At 36.6% G+C, this 15,957-nt stretch overlaps 2 protein-coding genes across 4 annotated transcripts in view; one reads left to right on the top strand and one right to left on the bottom strand.

Moving 5' to 3' along the window:
* Positions 1–783, top strand: part of LOC105161097 — an 8,625-nt gene extending 7,842 nt beyond the window's left edge. The window contains exon 3 of the mRNA XM_011078675.2: positions 255–783. Within this exon, the coding sequence (XP_011076977.1) occupies positions 255–525 (271 nt within the window). The 3' untranslated portion in view covers positions 526–783. The remainder of the gene's footprint in view (positions 1–254) is intronic.
* Positions 1,226–14,262, bottom strand: LOC105161098 (phosphoglucomutase). Of its 3 annotated transcripts, none has more exons than XM_011078676.2 (18): positions 14,107–14,262; positions 12,324–12,533; positions 12,034–12,100; positions 10,287–10,470; positions 9,423–9,475; positions 8,199–8,287; positions 7,687–7,923; positions 7,324–7,388; positions 4,910–4,970; positions 4,711–4,828; positions 4,546–4,627; positions 4,389–4,461; positions 4,258–4,319; positions 3,175–3,270; positions 2,836–2,990; positions 2,665–2,761; positions 2,107–2,184; positions 1,226–1,688 (listed from the first exon to the last, which is right to left on the bottom strand). In XM_011078676.2, exons 1-18 carry the CDS (start codon positions 14,111–14,113, stop codon positions 1,581–1,583), a joined length of 1,842 nt encoding a protein of 613 aa, XP_011076978.1. In that variant the 5' UTR covers positions 14,114–14,262; the 3' UTR covers positions 1,226–1,580. The 3 variants fall into 3 exon arrangements, with proteins under 3 accessions (XP_011076978.1, XP_020549257.1, XP_011076979.1); XM_020693598.1 differs by having other exon boundaries at positions 12,324–12,530; positions 14,107–14,260; XM_011078677.2 differs by lacking the exon at positions 12,324–12,533 and having other exon boundaries at positions 14,107–14,258.

The following is a 15,957-nucleotide window of genomic DNA, read 5'->3' as shown; positions in this document are numbered from 1 at the left end:
CTCTCTTCCATAGTTATCTTCACATTGCTGATACTGTTCTTATGCGTAAGTTCCGTCATACTTATTTTCTCGTTCAGCAGTTTATGCAGCATAATTTAATTGGAAAAGTTAACTAGATTGTTTGCACTAGTACAATGGACAATTATAATGCCTTCACATTGAAGGATCGAATTACTATTTTAGTTCTGGTTTTTTCTGTTTGCATAGACGTGCCTGAAATGCACGTGCTGAAGTTATGTAATGATTTTGGACAGGACAGGAATTGCATATGTATCAAATGTAGCTGTTCGAGAAAGATTCCGTCGAAAGGGAATAGCAAAAAGACTAATAGCCAAAGCGGAGGCGAAAGCTAAAACTTGGGGATGCCGATCAATTGCATTACATTGTGACCTTAACAACCCAGGAGCCACGAAGTTATACATGAGCCAGGGCTTCAAATGCATTAAGGTGCCAGAAGGAGCAAACTGGCCTCAGCCAAGAACTTCTGCTGATGTGCAGTTCAACTTCATGATGAAGCTCCTTTAAATCCCTAACCAGGTACCTATTGTTAAGGAAAGTAAAAGATATCAAAATGACGCTTGAATACTGTGTAAATGAAAGTTGGATTTCACTTGTACATGTTGGGTTATAGACAGGCTGCAGATGTTAAATTGTAATTATTCTGGCCGTGGTGTTGTACTTTTTGTAATTATGGTAGTCTTCTTTTTATGGATGTAAAGGTAGCCAGATTTGTCAAGGATTTGAAATTCCTATTCATCTTCAAAAGCATTGAGCGAGTAAAAATTGCTTGATAATATTATGCAATTATGGCTCTAATGCTGGAAGAGTTGGTAGTTGATTCTAGTTTTCACTTGCTTGTAATCCTGTAATAGCTTTTGCAATATGAGCCCATGTGAGTACCACCTCATGGATGAGTGTGATTGTTGCAGAACTTTACGCTACAAGAATGCTATTAAACGAACTGCTGTGATTGTTCTGCAACCTTGTTAGTAAGTTCCAAGTAGTATAAATGTCTTCAAGAGGAAAGAGATGTAAGACTTGCTAAATCACTCGGTTTTAGAGGCAACATACTAGATACGACTCAGATAAGTCTTACGAGACGTTACATATACAAGTTATAATGTTTGTAAAATATTAGTGCCCACTTGGGTAGACAGCATGAGACAAATCAGGATGAAATAGCATCAAGAAAGGAAGAAATTTAAAGAACATTAACCCCTCATAGTGGTTTCTGGGGAAATGTAATCATCTTTAGTAAAGGAAAAATAATCTCCAAGCATCAACTGGAATTGGTTCATCACATTGGAAGAAGCATTTTTATTCAAATCTCACGCTTTGGGGCTGTGTCATCTACCCAATCAGCCAAAATTGCAGCAAGAGTTTGTACCAAATGAAATATATTCCCTTCCCAGAATAAAAAGTCTCAAATACTATATATCTTTTGTTTTTGCATGGCGACATGAGAGTAACAAGCTAAGATTTCATTGCAACATATGTTACAAGCAGATCTTCAGCACGTTGGAGAGGCCGCATGGTTGGTTGCAGTAGAGAATGATGGAAAACGATGAGGGCAGCTTCATCTACACTTGGACAAATTTGTTCAGTGCAGAAGTATCAAGAGCTTTAAACTCATTTACGGCAGCAAGAACAGCAAGTCCAAGCTTCACAGCATCATCATTGCTTGGTGCCTGCGGGATTAGTACCACCAATCAGTTTTCATGCATGTGAGAAAAGTGGGGTCAAAAATAACTTCTTCAGTGAAATTAGCACGAACACTTACTATACCCTTTCTTTTTTTAAATCATCAAAACCTTCCCTCCAAGTTTGTAACATTTACAACCTCACATTCCGTTTGAACATGTGGTAATGTTCAGAAAGTCATGGATGTTAATGTTCTATAATCAGAAACATGAAACTGTATCAATCCTGTAAATGGAGGAAACTGCAATCTTTCTTTTTCCTTTTCCCTTTTAAAATGAAAATCTGACGGAAGGTTTCATTTAACTTCCAAGTAATTACAAAACAGGAAGGAGTATACAATCAATAACCAGACCAAATCCAACTGCAGGTTGAACCCTGTAAAAGAATAATGTAACACTTTGTCACCTCAATGTTAAGGGGCAAAACAGGGTCATGAAGTGAGAGTCTCAAAAGGAACCATCCGCCATAGCCCGACACCCTCACCTGTTTAAAAGGACATGAAACCATTGTTCAGAACAGGACCAAAATATGCCACCTCAATTGCTGACAGTCCATAACCACACATGGTTAAACGAAGTGCACCGAAGCTAATAAAATTCTTTTGTAGATATCAAGGCTTAAAAATCCATCTCATAAAGGGGTGAAGCAGAAACTAGCATAACCAAAAAGAGGATTGCTGGATTTTGTAGAAGTGAACACGAACATGGTACTAGCAGAGACCAGCCAAATATGAAACAACTTCATTCAAGCTTTTTAAGGTTTTCGTAAATGAAAACGTGCACTGACAAGAGTAGCCATGCTGAGAATGACTCTTGATTTGGCCTGAATCCAAGAGCTCTACTGAATGACGTGATTATGTTAATAAACAGAAAGTAATCCTGTCTTGTTTCCACAAAAGCAAACCTAAATTATGAAATCAGAATGTCCAAACCGCAATTTTCATAAACCAATAATACAACTTACGCCTTCATAGTTAACAGGGGCTTTCTGAAGTTTTGGATCGGAATTAACTACATTTGCCAAATGTTGTAGCACAGCCTCTCCATATTCACGGAAAGATCTGGAACACCAATCAAATCAGTTTTCATGAATCACCAAGTACAGGATTAGGCAGCATACTGTAGAGAAGCTCACCCTCCTTTAAGATCTGAATGATTTTGATCAATTTTAAGTCTCAATTCAACAGCTACACCTGGTTCCTCCAGGCCATCAACCAAGTCAGTCAGAACCTTGCTGCCCCCACCTACTCCAGAAGCCTTAGCTGATGCGAGTTTGTTTAAAAGCTTGACCTACAAGTAAAATAGTAAATTTATAAGCAAAGAAGAATAAACAAATATCTGAACTTCAAAAAGCCTATAGACTCAAACTGCTAAGAAGCACAGAATCCATAGTGAGTGGAGGAATTCAAGCAGAACCTTTGCTCATCCATAGGAAATAAGTGTTCTGGGTATGGTTAGAAGAAGAGAAGCCTACCATGAGATATGCACCATCATCCAGCCAATGATTCTCCTTAAGAGCTCCATGGCCACTGGTTTCAATAGCCAAATGTGATTCCTCCCCGACAGAGTTCTGTAAGAATCCAACCAGGGGCATGTCCTTTTTAGTATCAAATCATAAAGAATGATCAAAAGGTCACAAGCACATGTGAAGTGTAGTACACTAGGAAGTGGCTCCTGTAAGTGGCAATGAACCTTTTCTTTTAATTCCATGATAACATATGTGTACGACTTGGAAAATTCTGTAAGCTGCTTCATCTGATCTTCCTCTCACTCCATACACACAGAGAAAACTGAATTCCCACTCACTTAAAACCCAAAACAAGATATTTGGAATATTGGATTGCAGAGTTGCATCTTCACATTGGGGCTGTGACATTTTGTTTTAAAAGTTAAGCAGCCATTAACTTATAATAAACCAAACTTTTTATCTGTCCTGGTGTTCAGACTATAATTTCACATGGTAAACATTTGAACCCCCTGGATCAGTGAAACCCAAATATATTATGCTGATTCTCATTTTGCCACCAAAATTCTTTGAGTAACAGATGGGTTCACTTTTGTTTATCCTCCTTGGGGATATAGACGAAAAATAGCTTGTTGACTTTTAGACTGTATCACAAGTTTGCTCCTTCAACTTATATAATAGAGAGCTTGTAAAATTCTCAAAAAAGTTATTTATTATTGCGACTTCCTCTAAACACGTCGCATTTGATGGTCAGTTTACTTTATATCCACTTCTCTTCCGTGCTTCCTTTAATTGATTGAGTGCTCCTTATCTTTCTTCCATACATTCTCATGCTCTTGCTGCAAATGGAATTAAAACAAGGATGGAGCAGAACAAGGAGAGAGGTATTTGAATGATAAAGGTAACTTGAACAGAGAAAATGTCACGATGATATGAGCAAGATGTTGCAAAACAAACTGAAAAGCACAGGTTCATTGATCCTAAGAAGCTCCAAGGTTCTTGGCAAATTTATTATGTGCATTAGCAACCCCAGAATCCAGACTATAAGCACAAACGTTGTTGATAAACAGAAAAAATTAAACCAAGCATTACCAATCGAATAGCTTCATCAATCACATTTTTGTAGCCTCTTTTGAATCTGTGGTGTCTTCCACCTGGGAACATTAATTGGAGAGATTATCTTCATTGCCAACACAGATAATCGCAATAACTACTTATCTCACCCAGCTTCTTTTCAATAAATGTGGTCAATCCATCTGATGTTACACTATCTGTCACGATTGTAGTCCCAGGGTGCTGGTTAGATGAGGCAAAATGGAAAATATTTCAGGTTCAGCCAGAAAAACAAGTGTGTCAAACATGCCAATAAGGAAAACATACTTCCTCTAAAACAATAGCGGACATAAGGGCTATTAAACGGTTTCTGTTCAACTCACGTCCACTAAAGTCAACAGCAGCAGATCTGACCAAAATACCCATTTAACATTTTATTAGAAAACCAGAATGTCAACGGTAAGGAATTTGAGAAAGCCAGCAAGCTGGTACCTATCGACATCAGTATCAAAGATGATGCCCAGATCTGCTTTGTTGTCAAGTACAGCCCGAGTAATAGCTCTCATTGCTTCCTTATCCTCTGGGTTAGGAATATGATTGGGAAATAACCCTAGAGAAGAAACAAGCTTGTAGGGATATGACGCATTTTAATATGATAAACATTCTTGTAGAAATTTGGGTTTGGTTTTACCATCTGGCTCTAGGAACTGACTTCCAGAAGTAATAGCTCCCAAAGGTTCAAGTACCTTTCCCTGATGGACATTCACGGAAAAACAATTATTAGCTTAACTCCATACAAGATATCCAATCAGGAAATCGTGTGCACATATTTTACACATTTCTCGTACAAGAGAATTTTATTTGGTTAACCTTCATAAAAAAAAGCATATTCTACATGATTGCATACTCTACCTGAAAGACTTGCAATGGGTTAAATCAATTTCAATGAGTATTCTTGATAGATTGGCTAGGATTGCTTCAGGCAAAAACATTAAATAAGGATGAAACCCATGGTTCATATTGGGAGTCAAATTTCAAGGTGAAAAGGCATTGATGGTGACAACATATTTCTATACGGAATCTATCCCTATTAGCCACATCTTGAAGAACTTGCAAGGACATAACTCTTAAGAAGCAATTACTACACCAATGTCATAAGTTCTTCACTATGCATTAGTGCATGTTCTTCACTTGATTCGTATTTTGTCTTTCTTATTTTTTAAGGGATAACCATAGCACGCTTCACATAGGTTTGGTGTAATTATACGTGGATACTTGTGGTTGGGAAAATTACATTTAGTATCCTTGACGTTCGTTTCTGTCCAACAAAATAGATCTCTCCGTTAGTTGAAATTAACGAAATTTGTTGATATTAGCAAAAGAGTTTGAATGAAAATTCATATTTGTTATAAACTTAGAAAAATTTTAAGCTTATTGGCGTACCACTCCTAATTGTATATGACAAAAATAAGAATAAATATTCTCTCCAAGTCTCTTTTCTTATTCTCCAAAGAAATGCTTATTCTCAAATGAATTACATGGTGGTATTTGTAGACCACCAAACTTGTTACAAAATTTACTATTAAATATTACAAATACAAACATTATGGGGGTGATAGGAACACCGAGGGCGTCTAACAAGCAAAAGAAATTCAAGATCCACATTGGACCAAGATTTAACCATTGGAAGTGGGCCAATGACAAGAGAAAGGTTGAAGAGAATGCAAGAAGTAATTCAAGCCCAATCCAACTTAGTCTTTGCTAATGGAATCAAGTCAAAATTGGAGGCCCAACATGTGAGCTTAATTTCACTAATTCAAGCCCAAGGAAGCCCACATAGGATCTCAACTCGTCCAAGTGCAGCCATGTGGTCAAAGGAGACCTTTCAACTACATTCAAAGTGCATTTATACACCAATTTTCGGATTCACATGGTCATGCATGGGTTTTACTCGTTTTTTACCAAGAATGCTTAGTTTTTAGTCATTTTTGACCAAGTATTGAATGTACATCTACCAAGGAGTCACTTGGGGATGTGGAAGGTTAATTTGGAAGTGTTTTAGGCCTATAAAAGCCACATACCAGCCATGCATGCGGGACACAATCGAATTATTCAAGAATTGATCTAAGTTTATAAAATATTGAGTGTTCTCTTATTTTGGAGAGTTATATACTTGTTTTAGCTTTGGTGAAACCTTTGCTTTGTCAATCTAATAGACTAGATTGGTGATTCAAATTCACAAAGCCTCCAATTCGTGCTCGACCCAAGTGTGTCGTTGTGTGGATTGGTTTACTCGTGCTCGTGGTTGGTTGAATGTTCTAAGTAGTAGGTCACATTCATATAATGTGGTTGGCTATTTACATTCCTCAGGTCCCGGACCACTTTATCCATTTCTAACCTATGCCGTAAAGATCATGCCACCCATGGTTGATACCATATCATGGGGGAAACAATAGATTATACAAGCATTATAGGGAACACTGATGTGCATTCTTACATGATAAATATATGTTACTGACTAGAAAAAATCTTTTCAAGCTAGCCTTATAGGAGTGAATATATACCTCGTCACATGCATTAATGCATGTAAGATATATAAGGTAGCTCGACCAGAAAAGATTTGTTTAACAATTGGGGAGAAATATGGATTTTCATTCAATCTTTTTGCTAATACCAACAATTCCATAAATTTTGACTAAAATCTATTTGTTGGAGGGAACAAATATTAAGAGTACTAGATGTAATTTCCCAAAACACAAGGAGTCTACGTGTAATTATATCATACCTCATTGCTTCTGGCAAAAACATGAAAGAAGGACGAAGCCCATAGTTCACCTTGGGAGTCGAATTTCAAGGTGAAAAGGCATTGTTGGTGACAACACAATTCCAGATGGAATCTTTCCCCATTAGCCACATCTTGAAGGACTTGCAAGTACATAACTCTTAAGAAGACTTACTACAACAATGTCTTAAGTTCTTCTGTATGCATTAGTGCATGCTCTTCAGTTGACTCTTATTTGTTATCTTTCTTCATGATGTTATAGAACATAAAATAGATAACAGGAATAAAGGGAAGGAAAAATACGTTTAATACTCAAAACTTACAGCAAAGAATCCTCCAGCTCCATTTCCTGCATCAACAACTATATGGAATCCCTCCAGTGGCCTCTCTGAAAGTTGGAAGATAGTAAGGATGAGAAAGAACTCTTCGCTGCAGACGGATGACTATTTCACAGAAGAGTTATGAAAATTGCATGCATAACGATCATAAAGCATACTCTGTATCTCTAACACAAAGGAAAAAGGGGGAAGAACCCTCAGAGATCAGATTAGCAGAATAAGACCTTTTTCCCTTTTAAAAGGAGGTGCCATCCTCTACCGGAATGAGTGTGTTAATATTCAACTTCTCTATTTCTATACAAGTAACCTTAAGGTATATAATTGTTACACAGGTATCTGAAGGTATACCTACGTTCCCTGCAGCTTTACGAACTGCTGCTACCAGATCAGATGTATAAACAGTCATGTAGTCCACTCTTTTCACAGATTCTGCGGCTTTTCTTTCTGCATCCCTCAGACCCTCATCTGTGAAGTTTTTGTATATATCAGCAGCGCGCTCTAATATATCTTTGATATCCACTTTCCCGAGGCCACCAGCATCAGTGAAGAACTTAAACCCATTTCGGTTGTAGGGAAGATGGCTTGCTGTTTGCATAGAAGATAGAAGGATCAGAAAAAGATACCATCTTGAAAATATAATATGGCCCTTTGCTTGTAAAAGAGATACGATACAAGAAGCACTCTGGCTCAGACATCCAAAGACAGAACCAAGCTTCCAAGGAAAACAGACTAATCTCAGCATATTCTGTTGTTAAAATGGTTGTTGGTGGACTTGGCTATTGAAGATCTACTCTACATCTTACTATAATAAAAACAAATAAATATTTACCCAAAAGATAATGTATAATAGGAATGTATACCTGTTATCATTATAGATCCATCAACTGGACACAAGAAGTCTTCACTTTTAGTGAGAGTGCTATTGAACATCGCTGGTGTGGATGCTAATCTACAAAAAAGAACAACTGCTATTAACAGCATAACTCGGTTAAGGCTCAGCTCAAGAATGCTGGTACCCATTGGAAAAGCAGTGCACAGAAGTATCATGTACATTCTCTTGCATACTTAGAATCTCTTTTTACAGTTGTCCTAGACTTTTCAAGCCTTAAGGCACCACAGAATTCTTAGGATACACAAACTGCACACCCTCAACCCCAGGGAACTAAGGAATAAAAGATAGAAAATCCCACTCCAGGAGTTTGAATTAACTTGTACTTTCTGTTATCAGGATTCTGAATTAAACCTTAATGTCTCCAATAGTGGACAAGTAAGAATGGGTGAACCCACATCTTATATGATCTTGTCCAAGTAAGATCTAAAATTAATGAGCATTCAAAGGATGTGATTTTAAAGTAAAAGGCCCCCCTATTATCCAAGTTGTTTCAGACTACCACAACAAAAGTCAAATTTCCTTATGCATTGTCCATCCTCCCCTCGAAAGCTAGAGCATTTGGGCAGTTGACTTCAAAATGTGGGTGTTTATTAACTTGATTTATACTTCAAAGAAATGTTGTAAATGCTACACAAGGGATCAGATAACAGCAATTTGAGCATGATGCACAGACTCCTGGTGCTAAACACAAAATTTTGCATAACTCTTCAAACCAATTGATGTTGTACAGGATTATATTGACCGCGTCATTCTTCCCAATGTTATACTCCTACAGCTTTATTCGAACTATAGAATAAACATAAACAATAGAGACAAATTTCCAAATAGATACTTGTCAGAAATGAGGTTGAAATAACTGCTCATATACTTAACTATGCACATTTCAACTGCATAAGAAAAGCTGATAAAGAATCATAGGTCAGATGGCATCATATCTGTAGTAGATAATGCATCGCAAATCATTTTAGTTCAGCCTTATCATCCTTGAGTAGCCACTATTTCCCAGGTGGGAAATGGTTGAAGTGGTATTTCATCTTTCCTAGAGTTATACATCCATCTTCCAATTGTATGAGTATTTTCCATAATTTTTTTAGAAACATATTTGAAACAGCATTTCTCACAGTGTCTTGCCAATCAAATTCCTAATGTCAAGAGAACTACTAGCTTAGACACATCAAAAAGCTTCACTCACCCGTACTGAATCACATCAACACCTGCACCTGCTAGCCCTCGAGATACTGCATCCTGAAAAGAGATTAGGACTCAACCTTAGTCATGAAATCGATTAGTAGGCATGATCAACTAAACTACAAAAAATGTGCTGCCATCAACATCCTAGATTCACCAGATTTTTGGTAAAACCATAAGTCAAGAACTTAGTAAAGAGGGAAGTAAAAACATTTGTCAGTGTAGCTTAACTCTAAATTGACAAAAAAAAAGTTGTTTCTACAGAGGAATATCGATATATTCATTTGACTCTTAGCGAAATGATGGTGGGCTACACATGTATATAACCATCTAGATGGTGGTGGGTCCTCAAGATGCAGCATTAACATTCAGAGCTCATAAAAACTGATTCCCTGTAATCGGCTGAGGTCAAAGTACTCATAGAGGAGTTGAACACCTCAAAATCGCGATATGTGATAAAAAAAATATATATTTGATCAAAATGCCGAAAACCATCTGGAGAAAAACTTGTCCGTGATAGGATCTTGCAGGATCCTGGGTTTTTAAGGTGAAAATAATCACATGGTGTCTTATGCTCAATTATATGATGTATACCTTCTCTTTTAAGGATTCTTTGTAGGCACTGATGTTTTCAGTTTCCACTATTTCAAAACAACCTATGTTTTACATACCACTCAACTCATCTGCGAATAGTAATACTCTTCCAGGAAAGAAACTCTTGCAGCCCCTTTGACCAAAGGGCAAATAACTAATTTAAAACATCACAGAAACAAGGGAGTAAATAGTTAACAGATTAAAGTGAAACTTAAGCTGATCTTAACATGAGATACGTATTCTCAAGATTGTTCAACACATGAGGCACCGATACCTGTAACTTCTGCGCGGAAATTCGTGAATCATGGCCTATTGAAACTTTCAACCGTTTCGATGGATCAGGTTTCTTTCTATCCAGCAACCATGCAGCGAAAGCAGCAGCAATTGCTTCAGTAACTGGTTCAGTTAGGGTAACAGGTTCACCCTCAACACCATAAACAGCAACACCCCGAATATCACTGTTCCAAGGAGATGAAAACAGAAGTGGTTTAGTATGTTGATGTGAAGTGGAGACCAAGGTAGGCTCATTTAACTACTTAAAACCACACTATAAAGAAAAAGAAAGAGAACCATCCAACACCATCATAGAACATATAGAACAACAGGAAAACATGTTAAGCGTTGTCCCGAAAGGCAAACATTGGCACTTGTCGTCAACAGAGGCAGGAAGAATTTAAAATTTCCCAGCATCAGTCAGGTGCATTCAGCCATCTCTTGTGAGAAAAGTAATTTCAATAGTCTCCCATTTATATCCTTCCCGAATCACAATTAGTTAGAAGACATAGTGGGGAGATTGCCTTATGCATTTGCACATAATCTATTCAATAGCTTCTGTAGTAACATAGAAACGGGACAAAATGCATAAAACCCCTCTATGTTTTACGAAGTCTGCAAAAAAAATCCTCCTATTATAAGAATAGGCTAAAATCCCTCCTGTGTTTTGTAAAGCTCAGCAACAAACACCCCTTCCGTTAGTAACTAACGAAAGGTGCATTACACGCGCTCTTTGTGCATGTGCGGGTATTTTTCAACTTTTTTTAACCTTTTTCTTAGGCGTTTTTTACTAAAATGCCATTTTTATTTTTATTTTGTTATGTATTTTTTTTATAATTTAAACTAAAGTATTTAATTTATTTAATATTTAATATTAAATTAAATTATATTTAAATTTAAATAATTTTATAATTGTTAATTGTTAAATCTAAAATTATTTTTAATTAATTAAAATACATATTTAATTACAATAAATATTATTATAATTATTCCTAATTAGCTAAAATATTTAATTATTATAATTATTTAAAATATTCTTAATTAACTAAAACATATTTTAATTAATATAATTAAAAGTAATTAGAAAATTTAAAAAAAAGGAAAAACTGAATGATTTTTGCCCCCTTTTCGCCGGACGAGTTTGCAACGGACAATAGTACCATTCGAATCCTCTCTTCAAGACGAACATTTTCATACCTTTAATTTGAGTTTTCGTCGATCGGAGAGATTGGGCTCAAGCCACGACTGCCGAACATGTTTGTCGTTGATTCGTCGTCGTATTTGTTTTTTTCTTTTTAATATATAATAATAATATATTTTTTAAATTTTAAATTATTTATATATAATATAAGTTAAATAATTTGTTGACTCTAGACCTTTTATTTTTTTAAAATCTAACGATTGAGATTCTAACGATCAATATTTGATCAATGAAGATCCAAAGGTCATTAAAATAAGAAATAATATTTATTAAGTAAGGGTATAACGGTCATTTTCTAAAAAAGTAACATCCTTAGTTGGATTTAACGGAGAGGAGCCGATTGAGCTGAGTTTTACAACAAACAGGGGGCTTTTAACCTTTTCTCATAACAGAAGGGTTTTTTTTGTATACTTTTTAAAACACGGGGGGGTTTATGCATTTTGTCCCATAGAGATGCATGTTTAACAACTTAATTGTGCTACATGAATAATCAGCATATCCATAAGATGATATTCAGAAATAAAAATATGGCAAGCAATGTTGTCACCTGCCATTTTGAAGCTTGAGAAAAACACCTTTGTCCACAGATGGTATGATGGTGGCAGATGGAGCCGCTGCAAGAAGAAGAAAGGCTCATATATAAACTCTTGTTTAGTTGATGACAACAGATGAAGTAAGCTGGTGGATGCAAAATGTGGAAAAATGCTAACAATAAAAGAAATGAACAGAGATGCACAATCAAATGGTCAGATTACTAAAGCATTCGCATGGTCAAGGCCAGGAAGGGTAAGGCTGAAACAGAATATCGACCTGAAATAATGAGATTCTAGTACAGACCATTGCAGTAAACAATTCCTCGATTAAATTTTGAGAATGTGCGCAATTGCATGGTGGAGATGTCAGTCCATGCCAACTTCCCTCTTATGTAAGGAAGTAACTTGTGCCTATAAGGGATACAACAATCCTTTCTGTATTGGGTGCTTAACTTCCTATCCTGCTGGCAGCAATGTGCTACCAGAACATGTTGGATAACCTTCCCTGATACTGCTGCATGAAAATTGGAAAGTTGCACCATTATTAGGCATAATAAAACATCAGAATCTTTATAAGTGTTCGACAAAAAGTTGCTACCCATTCTAGGAAATCTAAGGTAGCCTCATAATGTACCAATACATTTAACTTTCACAACCCCCTCGTCGTAGCCCTCCCCCTGGAGAAAAGAATGAGGAGGAAATGCCCAAATCCAGCTTTCTTAATCGTATTAGACGTCCTCTGGACCTTTCTTAGTCCTAATCACTAAATAGCTTACTTCTTCAGCATTGTCAGTTTAACAGTTAATGCATTTAAGAACACTGTGTTGCAACATTCAAGACATGAATGAACAAGAAGAAAAATCACTCATAGTTACAATAATATTTATGAGTTCGCTGCCCAAGAGTTGTGACATAATCTCCAGAATATAAGTAACATAAATGGGCAGCAAGAACTAGAAGAGAAGTTAAACAGCTGACAAGCAGTAAGGGAGAACATAAAAGTCATCAAACTTGACAGACCTTTCATTTGCAATCCAACTCTTTCTTTTCTTGATAATGTCAAAATATTCCAGAATGAGAAAAATATAGCTAAGAGCCTAAGATTATGAAAAACACCATTAAATTGTCATATCATTCCTTAAAATGGTACTTCTTACATTACAAATTGTTTGACAGGTTTTATGGCAATTCACATCAACTAAGGCCTATGAAATAACAATTTCAAAGACCCCTCCTAATGAGGTCCTCAAAAGTAAATTTTTAGTAAAAGAATAGGAGTTTGCAATGTGCTAAAAATATTTTGAGACACCTCAGGTGGTTTAAACAAGACGCCAAAACATCCTTGTCTGACAAACATGTTTCTTCGAAAGATGCATACACTTGGATAAAACATCAATGTTAGTATTTTGTGAATCAGTACAACCTATCACAATAAAAGAAACATCTTTTCCTTAAGGACACAACACCAGCACTAGGAAAAATACACTTCTAAACGTGTTACAACCCTTTAAGAAAAGATACATGTTTTCCGGAACATGAAACTCATCACTTTTAAGCTATAGCAACCACTCCCAATTCCCAGAACGTGAGCATTAGATTGTGGCCATCCATTCCAAGATACGTATTTCATTGAGACATTGATCAAACTGCAACATTGACATCCGCAAAGTTCAACTCAAGACGGGTCCCCTACATTACACTATTGAAAAATTCACCACAAGATTGTCCGACAAAAGCAAATCAAACATCCATTTCTTCCTAATGCCCTTACAATTCACTTGTCTTTTATTCATCCATAACTTCACATCAGACTCAAACCAAATTCAAAATCCACCAACTCAAAACTCTTAGCATCCAACAGCTAAATTACTAAAGAAAACCATTATAACCTATTCAACTTATCCAACTACAATCCCAAACACATTTCTAAACTACGCACTATTCCGAAACCAAAAAATCTTAAACTCGAATCCCTTTACACAGTCAACCATCCACTACAGACAGCATCACGGGAGAATAAGCGAAGGCAACCTGAGATACAGAAAATGTTACAGTGAATGAAAGGAGAAATACGAACCCATATTTACCTGCCATTTTCGAACACGAAGCGATTGAATTTGAGCGAAAAGCAGTAGCAGAGACACAGAAGACAGAGGATCCAAGCACAAGAGTTGGGCGTGGAATACTATGGAAGGGTTCAGAGTATATGCCGATTAGGTGGCAAAGCTGGAAATAGCGACAGTTCTGGCTTGATTTTCTCACTCTCTTGCAAAATGCGACTATAAGAAAAGTCGAATACGTTTTCAGCTCATCTCAAAATTAATAATACCTTTTATTTATTTACTCTTTTTAGGATTAAATTACGTCCACACTCTTTGTGAATCTCAGGGTTGTAGACAAATCGAGTCAAGGCGGACCATCATTGTTCAAACTTGTTTGAATTAATTTCAAACTTGAAAAACTATGTTTGGATTTTGTTTGGTTATTTCTAATCGAACTCAAATGAGTTTTAATTAGATAGTCGAGCTCGAATAATTTAATTTTTTATGTATATTTTATTATTTTTGTACTAATCGAATCAAGCTTAATTCAAGCTGGAAAGCTTATCGAACAAAATTTTTCGTTAAACTTTGATTTGTTAAGTGTAACAAATCGAATTCAAACAAACTTTTACATCAATAGTTTAATATAATATAACTTTTACATCAATAGTTTAATTTACTGGTGCAGGATTGTTTGACCAACTTCTTGATGTCAAATCTTTAGTTTTTGCTGGTATTGCGTTATTATTTTTGTCTTGCCTTATCTTTTCTTTTGGTCTTATTCTTTTTTTTGTCGCTTCATGTTTTTTCCATTATCTCTTTTGCAGGAAAAAAGATGACCTTTCAAGACATCTAGCGATACAAGACAAATCGTGAGAGGGAGAGTGCTCGTGAAAGGAAGAATGCTCAAAGGTCCTGTAATCCTCCTCTCCCCTTGAGGAGAGGGGAAGGCGATCAGCATTGTTCCCCTCCTCCTCATTCCAAGGAGGGTCATGGCAACACGGGTAGGGGGGAGGAGCGCACTGCTTTCCATCTTGGAGGTAGTGCTGGCAAAGGGCCTTTGACCTATGGGACTAATCACCTGGATGGGGCATCCTCATTTTGGGATGTTTCCAACTTCGAACTTGCTTACGAGAGGTCGAGGAGCGTTGTAAGTGCTTATGACATGACTTGCGTCAATGCTCTTTCGAACAATACCCTTACTAGGCTACTTCATGGCGGGGTTACTAGGGTAGGCTTTTACGTTTTTTTTTTGTATTTTCTTCTTTAACTCCTTTGTTGTTTTCTTTTGATATTTTCTTGTTCCTGTTTGTTAGGTAACTAAGCTCTCTAAGGTCGTTGACCAACACTTTGACCATTATGAGAAGGAGCTGAAGCGGTTGAATGATGCTCTTGGTGACGCTAGAAAAGATTTAAGTTGATGTTGCGAAGACTTCAAGGTTACTTCTGCTAAACAAGTCAAGTGGAAGGATAGTTTTCATAAAGTAGTTGCTTTGGACCAGACACTTTTGAAGTCAGAAGCTGGAATTATTTGGACTGCATCTGGAGTGATTTAAGGAGAAGTATGAAACTTCTAATGAGTTTCACCAAGTAGCCCTAGGCAAGGCGAATAAGATTTATGATCATATGATTAGGCAGTGTTGTGCCATCCTTAGGTGTTATAGTCGCTTTGATTGCGAGAATTTCATGTTTCTTGATCCGAAGGTGCAGATGATGAAGTGGATGAAGATGAGGAGGTTGAGGTGGTTTATGTAACTGCTCTTGGCAATGCTCAAGTCAATGGTTCTGAGGTTCCAACTTCTGAAGTTGACAAAGCTTAGGGTCTTTATGTAGCTCCTTATGTTTTGTCGAACACTTAAATTTGTTTTGTCTCGCTGTCTTTGAACTCATTTCGAG

Source organism: Sesamum indicum, linkage group LG4 (genome assembly GCF_000512975.1).
Source record: "Sesamum indicum cultivar Zhongzhi No. 13 linkage group LG4, S_indicum_v1.0, whole genome shotgun sequence".
In the NCBI taxonomy this organism is placed as follows: Eukaryota; Viridiplantae; Streptophyta; class Magnoliopsida; order Lamiales; family Pedaliaceae; genus Sesamum; species Sesamum indicum.
This window is presented reverse-complemented; position numbering and strand designations above follow the sequence as displayed.

What these genes read in the sequence shown, in the direction of transcription:
- LOC105161098 (XM_011078676.2), bottom strand. An exon ending in TGGATCTATAATGATAACAG is followed by an intron (nt 7,924 to 8,198) that starts GTATACATTCCT and finishes CTATGCAAACAG; the next exon opens with CAAGCCATCTTCCCTACAAC. An exon ending in ATGATGGTGCATATCTCATG is followed by an intron (nt 2,991 to 3,174) that starts GTAGGCTTCTCT and finishes TTTTACTTGTAG; the next exon opens with GTCAAGCTTTTAAACAAACT.